Source organism: Acomys russatus, chromosome 31 (assembly GCF_903995435.1).
Source record: "Acomys russatus chromosome 31, mAcoRus1.1, whole genome shotgun sequence".
In the NCBI taxonomy this organism is placed as follows: Eukaryota; Metazoa; Chordata; class Mammalia; order Rodentia; family Muridae; genus Acomys; species Acomys russatus.
Window position 1 is genome coordinate 5067989 of NC_067167.1, and position 20021 is coordinate 5088009.

A 20021-nucleotide genomic window follows, 5' to 3' on the forward strand; every position below is an offset into this window, starting at 1 on the left:
CCTCCTGGTGTCTGTCGCTGATGTGTGTGTGTGTGTGTTGTGTGTGTGTGTGTACCTGTTTCTGTGTGAAGTACATGTGTGCACATACATGTGGACACCAAAATTATTTTCTCCCCTCCTCCCTGGTTTTTCCAGAAAGGGTTTTTTTGTGTAGCCCTGGTCATCCTGGAATATGCTCTGTGGACCAGGCTGGCCTCAAAGTTACAAACATCCACCTGCCTCTGCCTCTCGAGTGCTGGGATTAAAGGTGTGTGCCACCACCGCCTGGCCCCTTTTTTTTTTTTTAAGACATGTTCTCATGGTGCACCTAGATATCATGGAACCCACTATGTAGACCAGTCTAGCCTTAAACTCACAAAAACCTTTCTGCCTCTGCCTCCAAGTGCTGGGCTTAAGCATGTGTACCATCACAGCTAACACTTTGTGTTTTTAAATTTTTATTTTATTTTCAAAATATGTATTAATTTAATGTGTCTAAATGAGTTTATATATGCTACATGACTGCAGTTGCTCTCAGAGGCCAGGAGAGGGAGCTGGAGCTACTGTGGTTCTGAGATGTTCAATGTGGGTATGGGAACCAAGCCCAAGCCCTCTGTAAGTGTTCTTTACTTCTGAGCCACTGCTCCATCCTTAGTAATTTTTAAAAAGTGTATAGGGCACCAGGCGTGATGGAGCACACCATTAATCCCAGCACTTGGGAGGCAGAGGCAGGTGGATCACTGTGAGTTTGAGGCTGGCCTGGTCTACAAATTGAGCCCAGGACAGCCAAGGCTACATGGAGAAACTCTGTCTCGAAAAACCAGGAAGGAAAAGTGTGTGTGTGTGTGTGTGTGTGTGTGTGTGTGTGTGTGTGTGTGTGTGTGTGTGTGTGTTTCTGTGTGCAATACCCACAGAGGCCAGAAGAGGGCCTATGATCTCCCTTGGATCTCCTAGAGCTGGAGTTGTAGGTGGTTGTGAACTGCAAAATGTAGATGTTAGGAACTGAACCTGGGTGCTTTGCAAGAACAATATGTTCTCTTAGCCACTGTACCCCTCTCCAGCCATGTGCACCTTGTTTGGTGAAGCACGGTCTCTCCCTTTGAACAGGAGCTCACTGGTCATCTGGGCTGTCTCTGTCCCTCCATGCTGGGATTGTGTGGCCTCTGAAGATGGCCGTCTAGTCCGCCCATTTACACAGCAAGCTCTTCACCAACAGTTATCTCCCAGCTCACTCTGGAGTTTCTAGAGGGGTCTATGGCACACAACCTCCACCCTAAACACACACACACACACACACACACACACACACACACACACACACACACTCACTCACCTGCTGTCTCGCCTGCAGCTCATCCCCATGCCGTCCTATTCCCCAGCAGTCCCCATTTCATGGGCTGCTGTGGTCCACGTGGCTTGTGCTGCTGTTTCCTCCAGAGGTGGATGGTCCCTGCTTGAGCAGGGGGTCAGTACACTGACAGCATTCAGAGAACTTACAAATCTCAAGGTTCCAGCCCTGTCTGTATTCCTGTCCTGACTTCCTTTGATGATGAACAGTGATGTGCAAGTACAAGCCCAATAAACCCTTTCCTCCCCTGGTAGCTTTGGTCATGGTGTTTCATCACAGCACTAGGAGCCCTAACTAGGATGCACCTTTCCCTATTGCCGTTAGCCACGTCTGGCTCTTACTCTCCTTCTGCAATGATCCCTGAGTTGGGAAGAGGGGATGCAAGGTATACGCACCATTTAGAGATAAAGATCTTCAGTCTCTTACACTCTGCTGATTGTCCAGTTGTGGGCTCTATGGTAATCACCAACTAATGCAAACAGACACTTGCTGGATCACACATGAGAGCTGCATCGATCTATGGGTGTAACAACGAAGCTTTATGAGTCAACTCAGCACTGTGTCCACTTAGCAGAAGAGCAGTATTTAGGTTCTTCCCAAGGTCCCATGATCACTCTAGCTACAGGTTGTTGGCCCAGTGATGATATCAGGTAGAGGCTTCATCTTGTGGAGTGGGACTCAGGTCCAGTAAGAAGGTGGTGGGTTACACCTCTGGTGCTTGTTTTCACTCTTCAGTGGGCACATCTTGCCAGGCCAGTCGTTACCATAGCTTAGAGGGTTCACAGCTATGTAAGACTGATGGTTAGTTTCCCCCTCTGGTGGTGTGCATAGAACCTTCTAGCACCGTGAAAGCTAGCAGCCAAAAGGAATGAAACTTCCAGTACATCTCATTTTGACTTTTCAATGTTCTGTGACCCAAGTATGTGGTGTCTTGAGCAATGGGGTCTTACTGTTTTAAGTTCTGGGGTTAAGTAAGGGCATTGGCACCAGTCTGTAGTGTTTTGGGGTCTATGGGACCTCACTAGCGAACAGCCTGAAATAAGTAAACCATTCCTGGTATTGAGTAAGCCAGCGATGTCTAAGAGGATCAATGTCACCCCATTCATTATAGGGTAACACACACACACACACACACACACACACACACACACACACACACACACGAAATGTGTACAATGGTACATGGGTTGACATATGCCTGTTTCAGCTATCTTTAGTGTCATGTGTCTGTCCCATTTTCCTTCTCTACCATGACTTCCCACCGCACCCCAACTTACCCTTCCCTAATCCATTAAGCTCCTAAAGGTCTTTGTACCATGGCTCATATCTCCACACCCCCTTGGTCTGTGGGATCCCACCCTCAACCCCTTGGCGGCTGTGGTCTCTCACTCCTGTCCTGGCCCCCATGAGTGTTTCAACTGAAACATATGTATCTGAAGATTCAAAGCTAATATCTACAAAGAAAGAAAAGGCATCTAACTTTCTGTATTTTACCAGAGCAAAAAACGAAAACTAAAACGCCTTCAGAAAATAATGAAAAACTACATGTAGAATCTAGTAAATCAGTTTGTATAGCCTAGTGTACCAGGAAGTTTGGTGAGCAAAAGTATTAGTTGGACTTCTCTGCCAAGATCAAGCATCACAGAGAGTCTGCCTGAACCCACAAAGAGGATGGAGGGATGTAAGGAGGGTGGAGCGATGTGAAGAGGAGGGTGGAGAGATACATGAAGGAGGATGGGGACAGGTTCAAGAGTTCAAAGTTCATACCGCTAGTGCAGAGGATCCAAGTTTTGTTCCCAGTGGTCAAGAAAAGAAGCATTCAGGCAGCTCTAAGTCCAGCGGAAAGGGTGCCCTCTTCTGTCTTGCACAGGCACCGCACACACAACCATGTACTCACAAAGACACAAGTAAGTAATAATAAATCTGAAAAAAATGTGGAAAGCCATTGAGGATATTAAAAGTGGCCCTTTGTTCTATAAACAGATGTACACACAGACACACAGACACACCACACATACACTCACACAATACATGCACACTAATACATTTACTCTGCACGAAACACATTTTCTGTGTGTATGTGTGTGTCTCTGTCTCTTACTCTCTCTGTCTCTCTCTGTCTGTCTGTCTGTCTGTCTCTGTCTCACGCGAAACACACACACACACACACACACACACACACAGAGAAAGAGAGAGGGGGGAGGGAGGGAGGGAGGGAGGGGAGAGAGAGAGAGAGAGAGAGAGAGAGAGAGAGAGAGAGAGAGAGAGAGAGAGAGAGAGAGAGAGAGAGAGAGAATGAGATACTGGGGAATCAGAGACTCTTGGCTGGAGTTGCTGCACTTGGAACATGGAAGTTCTGCTGTACCAGCCTACATCAGTCATTGCCCATGCCAACTGGAAGTTTTCGTGATGCATATGTCCTTGAGTCAGTCCTGTTCCCATAAGGAGCCCCTCATTCATACTTCTGTAAGTCATCCATATAAACTCACTGATTTACCAAGCAGTAAGCAGGTGCGACCATTTCTTTTCTTCTTCTTTTAATTAATTCATTTATTTATTATGTATACAGTGTTCTCTATGCAGGTACATCTGCAAACCAGAAGAGGGCATCACATCACATTATAGATGGTTGTGAGCAACCAAGCAGTTGCTGGGAATTGAACTCAGGACCTCAGGAAGAGCAGTCAGTGCTCTTAACCTCTGAACCATCTCTCCAGACTCCAATGATTTCCTCTGTCCTTCCTCCCACTATTCAGGGAATTATAAAAACAGGAGAAGCCACCAAAGCAACAGCAAGGTTGCAGGTTCTGTCCTGAATATCATGTCCACCTTCTTCCCCTGGACCTGCCCTTCACAACCGTGCACCCTCATCCAACCCCCATTTCTCATTCACTTTAGTCTCGCCTCCTTCCTCACCAACAGCTTGCTGCCCCTTCACCGAGCCTCCTGTCCTTGCCTCCCCGTGGGCTCCCCTGAACTTCCTCAGTCTTCTCTGAACCCTGCCTGACATCCTCACATCTGCACTTGTTGTGTGGTTAATCTAGATAATCAAGTTGACAGGACCATGTCACCATGGAAACAACCCTCTAACCAAGTCCATCACTGATTATCTAGATGGGGTTAACTGAGAGGGAAGCCTTGCCCTGAATGTGGGTGGAGCCATCTGTGGGCTGGGGCCGTGGCCTAAAGGAAAAGGAGAAAGAGAGCCAAACACCAGCCTTCATTGGCCTGGCCAGCCTCATGCTCCTTCCAGCCCTGACTTCCTGGCCATGACAGATGCTTCTCACTAACTGTGAGCCAGTATTTCCTTTCCTCCCTTTCTTAGTTAGGGTTTCTATTGCTGGGATACAACACCATGACCAAAAGCAACTCAGAAAGAAAAAGGGTTTATTCCACTTGCATTTCCAGGTCACGGTTCTTCACTGAAGAAAGTCAGGACAGGAACTCAAATTGAGCAGTTATTTGGAGGCAGGACTCGATGGAAGCCATGGATGGGTGCTGCTTGCTGCCTCGCTTCCCATTGCTAAGCGAACCTAGGATCACCAGCCCAGCAGTGGCCCCACCCACAATGTATCACTAATTAAGAAACCACCCTACAGACATGATTACAGCCTGATCCTATGGAAGCATTTTCTCAACTGAGGCTTCCTCCTCTCAGATGGCTTTGGCTTGTGACAAATTGACATAAAACTAACCAGCGCAATTGACCCCTAGTCAGCTTGTCACACAAACACATCCCTGGTCAGCCACAACATTTCCTTTCCTGTTCATCCCCAAGATCACACATGAATAACAACATCACAGTATTTTGAAAACTTAAAAAGTCCCCCAGCCTTACAAATTCAAACACTTTAAAATTTTACTTTCTTTAAGACTCCAAAGTCTCTTTTAAATTCTAAACTCTTTCAGAACTTAGTCTCTCAACTGTGAGCTCCCCCAAAATCAAAAACAAGCTAAATACTTCCTTATTTCAAGAGGGAGGAACCAGGGCTCACAGTCAACAACCTGAACAAAGCAAAACCAAACTCCAAGTGTGTGACTAACTCAACCCCTGATGTCCAGGATTCTCCAAAGGTCTTGAATCGCTTCTCCAGCTCTGCCCTCTGCAGCACTCATAGCTTCTCTCCTAGTCTGGTGATGGCTTTGGTGATCACCTCGTGGCACATGTCCAAAATGCCATGGCCTTCTGCTGGCATTGGGGGTGGGCTTTCTGGGCTCTCACAGTGCCAAGCCTCAGCTGTTCTCCAATACCTCCCATTGTCTTCGTAACCAGCACGGGCAGGGTACAACCTTGGCCTTTGTGTACAACACAGGGTACCACACAGCTTCTGTGTGCTGATTCTCAGGAAACACTTCCCAGAAGATTTCACCTCAATGATGCTGGTCTCTTCTTAATCACAGCCAGTCTGCAGAACTAGCTGAGCAGAACTAAGAACCTTACCTCAAATATCAAACATCTCCTATAGGCTTGTTGTTGTTGTTATTATTATTATTATTATTATTATTATTATTATTATTATTATTATTATTATTATTATTATTATTATTATTTTTGCTTTGTTTAAGATAGAGTCTGTTTACACTTCTTGCTCTCTTGGGACTCACTACGAAGATCAGGCTGACCTTGACCTCACAGAAATATACCTGCCACTACCTCCCAAATGCTGTGACTAAAAATGAGCACCACCACACTCAGGAAACCCTGGCAGTCTTTAAGGGATTCTGAAACTTCCCTCTGTAAAGTCACAAGCCAGGCCTCCATCATCTGCATTGGTCTCAGCATTCTCACCCTCCGAACTCCCACAGAACAGCCCATTGAGCTCTCTGCATGCAACAGTTTTCCACTCCAAAGTTCTGATGTCATTACAATCCTCCCCAAAACTCTGTCACATCTTTACCCCACTTCTGATACCAACTTGTGTCTCGGTTATTATTTCTGTCGCTGTGAAACACCACCATGGATCAAAAGCAACTTGGAGAGGAAAGGGTTTCTTTTAGCTCACACTTTCAGGTCAGTTTATCACTGAGGGAAGTCAGAGAAGGAACCCGGAGGTACTAGGTGATGCCATAGAGGGTCACTGTTTACTGGATTGCGTCCTATGATTTTTTTTTTTGTTCAGCCTGCTTTCATACAGAACCCAGGAATTCCAGTGCAGCGTGGTATTGTCTACAGTGAGCTGGGCCCTCCCACAAACCAATCTGTTGGGGACATTTTCTCCATTGAGCTTTCCTCTTCCCAAATGAGTGTAGCTTGGGGCAAATTGACACTGGTCAGCACAGACCACAAGAGACTAGAGTATATTTCTGGGCAAATCCTGTAGGGTAGGATACTCCAGGCTGCAGAGTAATCTGCTCGGTTCCAGGAATGGAGCAACAGCAAGGGAATGAAAAAAAGACAAACACAGACATGTAAGAAACCTGGGGTCAAGTGTTCTGGGCCCTCTGCACCTGGGTAGCTCAGCACATTTATTATATAGAGTTATATGGAAAAGCTGGGTTATTGCATACCGCTGAGGGAGGCAGCTAGTTACATACAGATAAGCAAGGAGGTGGCTTTATGTACGCAGTGGGATGGGGTAGGCAGGGTTAGTTCATCTCCATAGGAACCATCTCTCTAAGGGAGAATGATGGACACCTCGCGCACACACTGTCAACATCCACATCCCTGCATGGACCTGAAGAGAAGGCTTTATCCTTTCCCTCTGGGCCTGGGGCTCTGGAGTTCATGCAGCGCACATCCCTTCAGTACCCCATACACTCAGGCTTCTTGTGATGCGGTTCGTTCCTGAGGCAGCTGGAGGGGTGGGTCTGTGGGGAGGAGGCAGGAGTGGGCATCTCAGCAAGACCTCCCCCAGGATCCCGGTTAGGGAAGCCACAAATCAGCTGTGTGGCAGAACACTCGGGTTCTGTGGTCACGGCACAGCCAGCCCTCCGTGAAGCCGAACACTACCCCGTGGGGCCATTGATGTTGAGAAGGAGGGCCTGCTGCTTCTTCTAATTGCAACCCCCCCCCCCCGAGCACTGTAGACTTAGGAACAAGGCGGTGGCATCTGGAAATCTGCCCCAGCACCCTCCCTGATGGGCACACATGTGGATATACCTGTGGTTTCTATGTGCGTGGGCTAATGGATATTACTCAATGAAGCATGTGTGTGCACATATGGGCCCGTACACACACCAGGAAACGCATGTGTGCCTGTATCTGCACACACGGGGAAGTGTCAAAATATTGCCCACATGCATGATCCTGGCGTCTGCACATGCACCTGCACCCATATGCACAGATGAAAGCATCTGAGGAGACGTGTGCTTGCATGCATGTCTGCATATGCAGGTGTCAGAAGCTTGCACGGAACCCCCAGAAGCACCTCTGAGGGGAACCGAGCCACCGAGAGCCGCAGGCAGGGGCTGCCCCGTCCATCTCCACCTGAGTCACATTTTCTGGAAAGTGTGAGCGATGGTAAAGTGAGTGAGAGTGAACTGGGGGCCGGGCCTTCTGGGGGCACAGGAAGAAGGGGAGGGGCGCGTGGGGAAAGGGGAGGCACCAAACTTCAGCTTTAAAGTGAGCCCCAGGGGCCTCAGGAACCCTTTGCATTTTGCAGAGCCCAAGCATTGGGCAATTGTGGTTTCCTCCAAAGGGGATGAACTCAAGCTTGCCAACCCCATCCCTGGCCTTGTGAGTCTCAGCTGCTCTGGCATGGACAGTGTGGTACAGCCTTCAGTGTTTGTGGTGGATGGACAGACGGACATCCCATTCAGGCGGTTGGGACAGAAGAGTCGCAGGAGAAGGCACTGCAGCATTGCCCAAGTAAGCCTTGTGCTGATATTGCTGCTGAGTGCTGGGTTGGCCACTCAAGGCTGGTTCCTACTGAGACTGCATCAGCGTCTTGGGGACTTAGTGACTCGTCTGCCGGTAAGAGTGGCTTGGGGGACCTGAGGGGACTCTCCGGTGTCTGTCTTTTTATGGCTGTGTATGTGTGGCAGGCAGAGACCCCCCAACTAAATCCCAGAGCTTCTCCTGTCAGCCTGTCACTCTGCCCTTCAGTCCTTTGATCTCTACACAGGGATCTGATGAGTGTGTGGAGCTGGGCTGCTTCTTTGGGATTCACCTACATGGCTGTTGTTAGGGACCCAAACCCTTGTCCCCATCGCTGGCCTCACGGTGACCCTGGTTCACTCTCACATGCCCACTCTCTGTCCTTTCAGATAAGCCATGGGTGTGTCTGCCTGTGTGCCACACCTGGTCACTTGTGTAAACAGTATGCTCCTACAGTCTTTGCCTTTGTTTTCTTTTGAAGTTTTAAAAAATTACATTATGTATTTAGTGTTTGGACATGAGCAGGTATGCATGTGCCACAGCATGTATGTAGCACACCTTTGTGGAGTCGCTCCTTGGTGCCTCCCTTTTGTGGGCTCTAGGGACTGAACTCAGGTAGCCAGGCTTGGCGGCGAGCACTTTTGCCCTCTGAGCCCTCTTACTGGCCCTCAGCCTTCCCAAAGCCTTAAAAACAACTCTGAAACAATTCTTACCTCAAGCATTTCAGACAGTTTAACTTGATGAGTTAATTCATTGTCCCAGCACTTGGGCAGTGGAGGCAGAAGGCTAAAGGAGTTCAAGGTCATCCTAGGCTACTTAGCACCTCTGAGGCCAGCCTGGGCTACATGAGAGTCTATCTCAGAAACACAACAGATCTGATTAGGTGTGCACAGCAACACTCCCCCCCCCCGATGTGTGTGAGAGAGAGAGAGAAAGAGAGAGAGAGAGAGAGAGAGAGAGAGAGAGAGAGAGAGGGAGAGTGTGTGTGTGTGTGTGTGTGTGTGTGTGTGTGTGTGTGTGTGTGTGTGTGTGTGTGTGTTGCACATGTAGCCCTGCGTACATTCCCGTAGGTGGTGTCTGTGGTCATGGCCAGAGAGTTTCATCTCCATGTGCCTGTGTGACTCTGGGGTGTGGCCTGTTTTCACCAAGCACTGTCTGCTTTTCAGGATGGAGACACAGGCTCCTGGGAGAAGCTGATACAAGGTGAGTTTGGGTTCCAGTCCCTACGAAGCAGGTGGAATGGTTTCCAGGCCACCCTCCCAACACCCTGGGTCATCATTCACTGTGATTTTGTACAGCCCCACAGGTGCCCCTCCCCCAGGGCTGGAGAAACAGAAGTCTGGGTCATTCTGGAAGGGGCAGAGCCTGACACCTACAGGTGGCCTCAGACACACACATACACACACACATACACACCCCACACATACATGTGTAGGCATACATAAACACACCCATGTACATGCATACACACACACACAAACACACACACACACACACACACACACACACACACCTCTTTGTCTCTAACTTTTGACTCTCTCTTCCTTAGATCGGCGGTCTCACCAGCCCAACCCAGCAGCACATCTTACAGGTGAGGGGGATCCTGGATCCTCACATGGAACGGGATTTGGGGTGTCCTGGGAGACCCAGGGTCTTCACAAGTTAGAGCATTCATTTATGCTTTCATTATTGGGTTTTTAATTCTCTTTTTAAAAACACTTTCTTCTTTTTATTTATTTATTTATTATTGCACACACACACATGCACACACACCACTGTGTGGAGGTCAGAGGACAACTCGGAGGGGAACAAATTTTTCCTTCAGCTTGTGGCTTCCAGGGACTGAACTCAAGTCCTCAGGCTTGGCTCCAAGTGCCTTTACTCCCTGAGCCATGTTGTTGGTCTCTCTCACTCAGTGTTTACTAACAAAGGGCCCATAGCAGAGTAGCTGGGAGCTATCTAAAGTCACTCCTTCACCCTGCTAGTCATGGGGACACAACCCAAAGTCCTCAGAGGCCTTAGAGGATGCTGGGACACAGGCCTACCACACCCTGTACATACTACCTTTATATACTTATTTATTTTGTTTTTGGAGACAGGGTCTCTCGATGTGACCTGGGCTGCCTGTGTAGACCAGGCTGGCTTCAAACTCACAGAGATCCACCTGTCTTTGTTTCCCTAGTGCCGGAATTAAAGGCACATGCCACCACACCCAGCTGTATATTCTGTGTTCTTTCTTGTGATATAAACAGTTTGATTTATAATTTAGCACAGTAAGAAATTAACCAGAATAGGCATAAAATATGCCATAATAATATATATATTTTTTAACTATTTAAAACAGCTGAGCATGGTGGTGCACGCCTGTAATCCCAGCACTCTGGGAGGAAGAGGCAGGTGGATTTCTGTGATGTCCAGGCCAGCCTGGTCTACAAACTGAGTCCAAGGAAGCCAAGGCTACACTGAGAAACTTGATCCCAAAAATCCAAAACCAGCCAAACAACAGCAACTATTTAAAAGCTGCTGTGGGAGACAGGGAGATGCCTCAGTGCACTAGCACCAGCCATAGAAACATGTGTCTGACTCCCAGCACCCAAGTCAAAAGCCAGACACACTCCAGTGACAGTTTCAGAGGCAGAGGCAGGCAAATAGAGCCCTGGGACTTGCTGGACAACAGCTTTGACAAATGAGACTTCCAAGTTCAATGAGAGACTCTGCCTCAAAATAAACTCAACAAAAACTAAAACCGAGTCAAAATGTTGACATCTGACCACACACACACACACACATGCAAACATATACACACACAAACACACACATACACAAACACACACACATACATAAACACACACACAAACATACACATAAACATACACAAACACACACATATACACAAGCACACACACAAACATACACACATACACAAACACACAAACACAAACATACACAGACACACACACACACACTTTTTGAGACAGGGACTCTTGTAGCCTAAACTGGCTTTGAACTTACTACATAACTGAGGATGACCTTGAACTCCTAATCCTCCTGCTTCACCTCCCAAGAGCTGAGTGACAGGTGTGCACTACCACACCTGATTCACTTGGTGCTGGGGATGAGATGCACGGCCTCCTGCACAGCAGGCAAGTGTCTCCCCTCCTAACCCTAACCCCGTTTTTAAGTCTTGACACTGCGCTAGGAAGCTTAAGCACCCTGTGCTTTAGTGTCCTCTTTGGTATTCAAGTGGCTTTGCTCTTCTGTGCCTCAGTTTCTCCCCCTGCAAGATGGGAATGGGCTGAGTTGAAGCAGACGAGCAGCCTGTTATGGCAGTGAACCCACAGAGAGGGGACGAGAGTAAGGTCACGCAGAAAGGGTGGGCACAGTGCTAACTGTACTGACCAGTTCTCTCTCTCTCCCTCCCTCCCTCCCAGGGGCCAACGCCAGCTTGATAGGCATGGGTGGACCTCTGCTATGGGAGACACGACTTGGCCTGGCCTTCCTGAGAGGCCTGACCTATCATAATGGGGCCCTGGTGACCACGGAGGCCGGCTACTACTATGTGTACTCCAAAGTGCAGTTGAGCGGCGTGGGCTGCCCTCCAGGGCTGGCCAGTGGCCTCCCCATTACCCATGGGCTGTACAAGCGCACATCGCGCTACCCCAAGGAGCTGGAACTGCTGGTGAGCCGGCGGTCACCCTGCAGCAGGGCCAACAGCTCCCGAGTCTGGTGGGACAGCAGCTTCCTGGGCGGCGTGGTACATCTGGAGGCTGGGGAGGAGGTGGTGGTCCGTGTGCCTGGGAACCGCCTGGTCAGACCCCGAGATGGCACCAGGTCCTATTTCGGAGCATTCATGGTCTGAAGACTGTAATGACAATGGATTACATGGAGTGTCCTCTCCAGGACAGACCTCAAACCAGCAAGCAGAGCTCTTGAAGTCTCCCTTTAAGGAGCCCCGAACTCTGCAGGTGGAGTGTTCCAGATGGTGTGGACTGCTGACCTGCCCAGGAGCACGGGGTCAGCCATTTGCCTAATGTTCAGGAAGGAAGAATAAAGCTGGGGTATTTGTGTTCCTGTTGCAGACACGGGGAATCGGAGCTTCTGGACTTTGGGCTAGAGACAAGACATATGCCTGGGGTGTCAGGGAGACTTTTATCGTCAGGACCATGTTTGGCACACATGGGGCTCCAGACTCACTGTCACACACTGGCCCCTCCCACCATCTGCTGCATTTGTTTCCAGCCACCAAAGCTCCTCCTTGGCTGTGACAGGCCCAGTGCAAGCTGCTGGGCACACCCATCCTTCAGGGACACCTTGATGGGACTTCAGTACTGAGCCCAATGCGTGCCTGCGACAGACATTCCAGAAATGGTTGGCGAGAGAAAGGAAGGGAGCAAAAGAGGAAAAGAAGATGGAAGAAGGGAATGCAGAAGAGAAGGGAAAAACAAGAGAGAACGAGAGAGGAAATAAAGAGGGAAGAAGAGAGGCAACACCTCAAGGGTGCTTTATAGAACCCACTTAGGACAGATGATGCCAGACCCGTTGGGTGCCTGGAGCTTATAGGATTGTGGGAAGATACAAAGGGGGACCAGATGGGCTTGGGTTGTGACTCATTGGGTAAAGAGTTTGGGGTGCGATCATGAGGATCCGAGTTTGAATCCTCAGAACCCGTGTAAAGACACAGATGTGGTAATGGGCACCTGTAACCCCAACGACAGGGAAGGGGAGACTGGAGGACCCCTGGGGTTCTCTGGCCAGGCCGGCTAGCTGAATCCGGAACCCTATGCTCAGGGTGACACTTTACCTCTAAAAAGGTAGACAGTGCCTGAATATGACATCTGAGGCTGTTCTGGACCCCACATGCAGGACACCTGCAGAATAAATAAAACGAAGAATTTTAAATAATAGTATTTGAGAGGCACTTTATATTTTCTAATCATTTGTCCTCTTATGTTTGTTTGTTTCTTTGTGTGTTGAGACACAGGGTCTCAAGTAGCCCAAGCTGGACTTGAACTATATATTTCATATATTTTGAGGTGGAGTCTCAAGAAATCCTCCTGCCTCCGTTTCCTCAGCATCTAGAACTACAGCTGTGGGTGTTGCCCCAGTTGAACGTCTGTAGAGTGGAAGCTAAGCCCTGGGAAGCACGTCTTACCCCACACCTTCTAGATGCAGTGGCCACACCTGAGAGGGACAGGGCTGCCTCCCTCTGCTCAGGAGTCACAGACAGTCCAGGCTGACTTCCCACTTCCTGTCCTTGCAACGCTGGTGGAAGGCAGAAAAGCCCCAAATACGCAACCTCACCCCTAACTGGAGTTTCCTTTATGCTTATCACGGCCTGTTTCCGTGGCTTTGATGAGACCAAGGTGTGGGGACAGTTCATTTATAAAAAGCCACCAGCAGCCAGCAGTTTCCGTCTTAAGAAAAAAAAAACATAATTCTAGAAGATTTTTCTCAGCCTTGAGGAGAGCCGAGGAAGAGGAGGTGGGTGAGGAAGGGAGGTGGGAAAGCTACTAAGAGAGAAGGTAAAAGTGTCAGGAAGAGGTAGAGGAAGAGAGACAGGGCCAGGAGAGCAGAGGACAGAGAAGGATGGGGCCAAGGGGCACCCCAGGAGACTGATCCTTGAGACTTCGGCATTGGTGGTGGCTTCAGATAAAGCCCAGAGGCAGGAAGTGCCTGGCCAACCTACTGGCCTCCTTCCGTGTTTCTGAGAAGGTTATCTAATGTGTTTCCTTCCACCCCTGGGGCTCTACCACCCACTGCTCTCTGAGACCCCATCCTCCCCCTAGGCAATCACCCTTGCCTCTTAACAAGACCAAAAAATAAATAATAATCATGATGAAGCAATGTTATGGGATGCGCTACGGTCTTCCCGCCAAACACCGCTGTTCGAATGAGAGATGTGGTTGCAGAGAAATCTGATGGTCCTTACTCTCTGGAGTTGATGTTCAGAGTTCAAATCCCTGCTCTGCCACTTGCCTCCTGAGTGACTTCTAGCTCTCTCCTTAGTTAGCATCTCTGGGCCTCAGTTTCCCCATGGACATAGCTGGGGCTGTAGTGAGCTCTTCTATCCTTAGAAGCTATTCTTTTTGTAAATATCGTTGTTGCTGTGCTGCGTATGTGTCTCCCTAAAAGCAGTGCCTTGGTGCCAGGTGTGGGGTTCCTACCTTCAAATGGTTGGTCGGAGGTGTTCAAGAGATCTCCAAAACAATACAAGCTACTGCCGTTGCCCTCTGTTGCCCACCGGAACTTGATAAGACCCTGGCACGTTATCTTATCCAGCTGTGAGCCCTGTGAACTGCAGTAAGAACTGGCTGGCTATGCCCATTGGTGCAAAGGTGCTGTGAATGTTACAGCAGTAACTAACTATTTTCCAGTTGGAGAAAACTCACAGCTGGCATTGTAAACCTAGCCAAGAACCCATGTTTTTCGAGCACTCAAAGGCCCCAAGGGTGAACCCACTACTGTTATTTTTGCTAAATGGACATAGTGTGAAACTGCCCTTTGAAGTAATACCATGATATTCAAAGATCCATACAGCTCTGAGACCTCATCAGAGAAGCTGCTCAGTGCAGGGCACAACACTTAATACTGGAACACAGCAGGTCACAGTGTAAAGGAAGCTGAGGCAATCTGGTCCCAAAGTCATGAATTAGGGAACAGAAAGACTGTAAGAGCCCGATCAGGCAGGACAGAGCAAACCAGTGTCCTCTGGGCATGGCAGGCCCCCAGCACCCATGACCACAGGATCAGGCCAGTCCACCTTGCAGCACAGTGGGGAGGGGCCATGGGACCCCAGGCCTAATAGAGGGGCTGGACACTGATGGCTTCTGGGGGAGGGAGGGGCAGCTTTCTTCATGGGCATAGCTCCTAGCAATCCACAATGCTCCAGTGGACAGCCCTCGCCCACACTGCCTGCAGTGTTTGGATGAGAATGGCCCCAACAGGCTCATATGTCTGAATGCTTGTCCCCAGTTAGCAGAACTACTTGGCAAGGACTAGGGCGCGCGGCCATGTTGTAGAAACTGTGTCACTGGGGATGGGCCTTGAGGCTTCAGAAGCAAGCCCAGTGCCTCGTTCTCCTCTGCCTGCTGCTCAGGATGTAGCTCTCAGCTCCTGCTCCAGCACCACGCCAGTCGGCTTCCCCGAGTGGATTACAGACTCATGCTCTGAAACTGTAAGTCAGCCCCACGTTAATGCTTCCTTTTATAAGAGGCGCTGTGGTCCTGGTGTCATGTCGCAGCAATAGAACAGTGACGGGGACACTTACTCAGGCACTGCTCATCAGACTCAGTGAGTTACAAGAAGGAAAAAGTGCATCGAAGTAGGAGGGTCGAGGATGGGGCCACACTGTCCCCTGGGCTGGTATCTCAGACTGTATAAAAGGGAGCCAAGAGGCACTGCTTCCCACTGCAAAGTTCCCAGCGGGATCGAGCCCCTGCTGCTGTGGCCTCCCCACCACGGTGGACCACACTCTTGAGCCATGGGCTGGAATAAACCCTCCTTTCTTGAGTTGCTCTTGTTAAGGTATGTTACCATAGTTACAGGAAAAGGAACTAAGACACTGAGGGAAGGTGGAGATTGTGACAAGCTGACTGAGCAGTGACTGTCCTCTTTGGGAAGGACATTGCTTGGGCCTCTAGGCACAGCTGTCTCCCCATCTCACCAACTGTCCCCCACAGACAGGTTGACTGTGAGCTGGCTCCCATCCTCACATCGGGACAGCAAATCGCCAGTCAAAGCTCACAGGGGCCAATACAACCAACCACCTACACCACTCCTTTCCTCAGTGGCTGCTTCCTAAGAAATGCAACATCCAGCTGGTGTGCCTGCAGCATACATGAGAGTGCAGAGAGTCTTCCTGTTCTTTTCTTATTCCATTTCCAACCCTTTGTATTTGAAGATTTGGCAGCACCAGCACTGCGGAGCCCCGTCCTCTGGGCACACCATGGCTACTACCCTCATGAAGTCTTGGTAGCTTTCATTATCAACAGACCAGCGCAAGACTAAAGCATGAAATTTCTGTCACCTGAGGACGGGGCTCACAGGGCCCACCCTTCCCTGAGGATCGGTAACTAGGTAACTGTTGGTGAGACAGGTCTTTTCCTCAGTGGTGTGGCTGTCCATAACTTAAACATGTTTCCTTAAGCAGCCCCAGTTAATTTGGTGGTTCTCCGAGCCACTTTTGGCTGCCATCTCTTCCTTGATTCTGTCATTGCTCTTTGTGGGTTGAGTAGGTGTCTGTTCATATCTCCTCTGAAAAGTTTACTCAGCAACCAGGATGCTGGGGGTGGCTCCCAGCTGGGGACTGTCCCTTCAAACATGCTCTTTCCCCTGGACTGTCCAAGTTCCTGAGCTATAAAGGATGAATGAATGAATGAGTTGCCTGGCCCATAAGTGCAGGTGTCCAGGTGCAGGTGTCCAAGTGCATGTGTCCAGGTGCAGGTGTCCAAGTGCAGGTGTCCAGGAGAAGTTTCCACACATGCTCCAGCTGTCAATCATCTTCACTCTGGCATCTGTCACTTATTGGCAGCTGAGCAATCTCTATCTATACTGGGCCTTGCTGGGGCGATTTATTTTTGGTCAAGCTGGGGGTACAGGAAGCTCTGTGAAGCCACTCAGAGACACCACTGAGTTACTTCCTGGTGGGGAAGCTCATGACTTTCAGATGCCTTATGGGAATCCAAGACACTTCCATCTTTGAGTTGCCTAAAAACTCTTCTGAAAGGATTTACATGTTCCCAGGGCTCTCTCCAAAAATCAAAATGTAAGTGACTTTGTCCTGGTACAAACTAAACTGTGTGCGGCACCACCTCCAAATGCATGTGCTAACGTCCTGACATAAACCCAGATGGTTTTGCTCTGATTTTATTTTTATTTTTATTTATTTATTTTTTTCTTTTTGAGACAGAGTCTCTCTGTGTTGCCTTGGCTGTCCTGGACTCACTTTGTAGACCAGGCTGGCCTCGAACTCACATCAATCCACTTGCCTCTGCCTCTCAAGTGCTGGGATTTTCTGTTGCTGTAGTAAACACCCTTACCAAAGGCTTATACTCCCAGATCATAGTCTATCACTGAGGGAAGTTGAGGCAGGAACTCAAGACAGGACCCTGGGTGGAACCATGGAGGAAGGCTGTTCCCGGGCTCATTCGCTGCCTCATCCATTCATGGTCACACCCAGTGAGCAAGCTTTATTATACATCTCAGGTCCACCTGCATAGGGATGGTGCTGCCCACAGGGGGTCAGACCATCCTCATCAATCATCAGCCAAAACATCCTCTCACGTACACGGCCTTAGGCTGACCTGATCTGTTGATTCCTCAGTCAAGGCTCAGTGACGGTAGACTGCGTCAAGGTGAAAAGGCTAAGCAAGACAGTTTCCCAATGTGTATCTGTAAAGATTCTTTTTAATGGACGCCTCAGCCATAGGAGGTCAGTAAAGCTCAGTAATCCATTATAAATGGAGACCAGAAAAGGAGACATGCCTGGGAAGGTGATTCAGTGCGAAGTGGCCCAGGTCAGTCAGAGGCCAGACATGAAGAACTGAAACCCCTGCTCAGAGTTGGGAGGCTGGAAAAATAGTCTAATGTCCACTGCTGTAACAAAAATACCTAGTCTGCATACTTTACAAAGAAAAAAGGCTTGCTACTGAGCTCACAGCTCTGGAAGCCCAAGAGCCTGTATCAACATCAAGACACTGTGGCAACGAGAGGTGAGGGCTGCACATTGTCTCCCTCAAAGGTACGAGTTCCATTAAATTTTCAGGGACCTTGACTCTGGAAACCCTGATTGGTGGCTTCTGTACAGAAAAATATTCAGTCCAAGCCAGTACGAAGCAGGGTTTGGGGTTTTATCCAAAATAGAAAGCAGGATGCTCAAGGGCAGAGTAAGGGTTGGGATGCAGTGGGTATGGCCTTGTCCACTTCCTTCCTGTTCCTGTCCCGTCTTTCCCTTTCACTTCCTTCTATTGAGTCTCACTCTGTAACCCATAGAAATCCCCTGCCTCAGTCTCTCAAATGCTAGAAGGACCAGTATGAGCCACCCTGCCCAGCTTGCTTAGTTTGTGTAATCCATTTGTCACAGAAACCTTTAAACAGTAATGTCCATCTCACAGATAACTGGTAAAATCCAGGCCAGATATGGTCATGCGCACTTGTCATCTCAGCACTCAGGAGACTGATAAAGGGACTGTCACCAGCCTGTCTCAGACATTGCCTAATAAATAGAATGTAGATTCTTGTGGGGTTGAGGTTTTCTCAGCTCAAGAGTGACCTCATTCTGTGGTGGGTATGCTGTGCATCACAGCGTGTGGAACAACCTCTCTGGTCTCCACCCACTCCTGTGACAACCACAGGCACCCCAGATGCCACCAAGGGTCTCCTGGAGGAACTACTGCGTGGTATGAGAAGGAGTGGAAGTTTCCTCCTCTGTGGAAGAGGCTGGAGGCTGAAGATGGCTTCCTTATGATGCTTAGGTTCCTTGCTTGCTCTTCCATGAGCCACCAAGAGGTTACATCATCACATTCTCAGGGGCATAATTTATTCTCCAGCAAATGTTCATGGGCGCTTACAAGCTGATTTATTTATATTGGCATAGACATTGATAATAACTCTGTGGGTGTATGTGTGTATGTGTGTGACTCAGACAGAGATCTCCTGTGCTGAAATCATTCCAGACTATTCTATCATGACTGACTTATTTCAGTCTGCAAAACATGCAGCACAGTAGTCTCCTCTGTTTCCATCTCCCCCTCCATCTCCTCCTCCATTTCTTCCTTTAGTTCCTCTTCCATCTCCTCCATTTCCTCCTCCATTTCCTCCTTCCTCTCTTCCTCCATCTCTTGCTCCATTTCCTTCTCCATCTCCTCCTCCATCTCCCCCTCCATATCCTCCTCTATTTCCTCCCCCTTCTCCCATCTCCTCCTCCATCTCTTCTTCCATCTCCTCCTCCATCTCTTCCTCTCTTTCCTCCTCTATCTCCTCCTCCTCCATCTCCTCCTCTGTCTCCTCCTCCTTCTCCTCCTGCATCTCTTGTTCCAACTACTCCCCCAACTACTCTTCCATCTCTTCCTTTATCTCCTCCTCCATTTCCTCCTTTATCTCCTCCTGCATCTCTTCATCTCCTATACCCACACTCAGCTTTACCTGGTTTTGGAAATTCAAATTAATCTCTGCACACTGGATTGGAAAGTGCTTTACCACCTGAGTCTTGTACCACCCCATGTTACCTCCTTTTAATACTGTCTAATAGTTTTATGGTCACCTGCTCAAGACCAACCAGTATCATCAGGGACATGCTCATTAGCCCCCACCCTATCAGTTTTCATCCAGAATATCCTGAAGAGCCACACCCACCCTCAGGGAGCACTAATTGAGCTCGGAACACTAGCAACATGAAGCTGAGTGGGGGCTGTATTGGGGATTCCAGAAGGGTTGTAAGGAAGAAGTAGAGATTGAATGTGATAATAATTCTTTGTACACCTGTGGAAAATTCTCAAATAAATTAAAAATATTATGTTTTTAAATGACTAAATATAACAAAAATTTAGTGATGAAAAATTATGTTTGTATATTTTATTTAAAATAGCAAAACACATCTTTGGGGGGAGGAGACAAAATCTCACTGAGTAACCTTGGCTGCCCTGGAACTCACTATGTAGATCAGGCTGACCTCGAACTCACAGAGATCTGCCTGCCTCTGTCTTCCAAGTGCTAGGATTACAAGTGTGTGCCACCACACTCAGAAAATATATATATACAGCCAGGTGGTAGTGGTGCATACCTTTATTTCTAGCACCCAGGAGACAGAGGCAGGGGAATCTCTGTAAGTTCATGGTCAGCCTGGTCTACATAGAGAGCGCCAAGAAAGCTAATGCTCTA

The 20021-nt window shown here is 48.8% G+C and overlaps 1 protein-coding gene across 1 annotated transcript; it reads left to right on the plus strand.

Moving 5' to 3' along the window:
• The first annotated feature begins 8000 nt into the window (after nt 1-8000).
• Tnfsf14 (TNF superfamily member 14) lies at nt 8001-12064 on the plus strand. The gene is made up of 4 exons (XM_051139955.1): nt 8001-8240; nt 9311-9347; nt 9694-9735; nt 11576-12064. The coding sequence occupies exons 1-4, from the start codon at nt 8025-8027 to the stop codon at nt 12001-12003; spliced, it is 723 nt and encodes a 240-aa protein (XP_050995912.1). The 5' UTR covers nt 8001-8024; the 3' UTR covers nt 12004-12064.
• Nucleotides 12065-20021: the final 7957 nt, after the last annotated feature.

Bases quoted from the DNA above. Each gene is read 5' to 3' on its own strand.
- Tnfsf14 (XM_051139955.1), top strand. From the start codon at position 8,025: ATGGACAGTGTGGTACAGCCTTCAGTGTTTGTGGTGGATGGACAGACG. The intron at 8,241-9,310 runs GTAAGAGTGGCT...TCTGCTTTTCAG, and splicing joins ACTTAGTGACTCGTCTGCCG to GATGGAGACACAGGCTCCTG. The intron at 9,348-9,693 runs GTGAGTTTGGGT...TCTCTTCCTTAG, and splicing joins CTGGGAGAAGCTGATACAAG to ATCGGCGGTCTCACCAGCCC.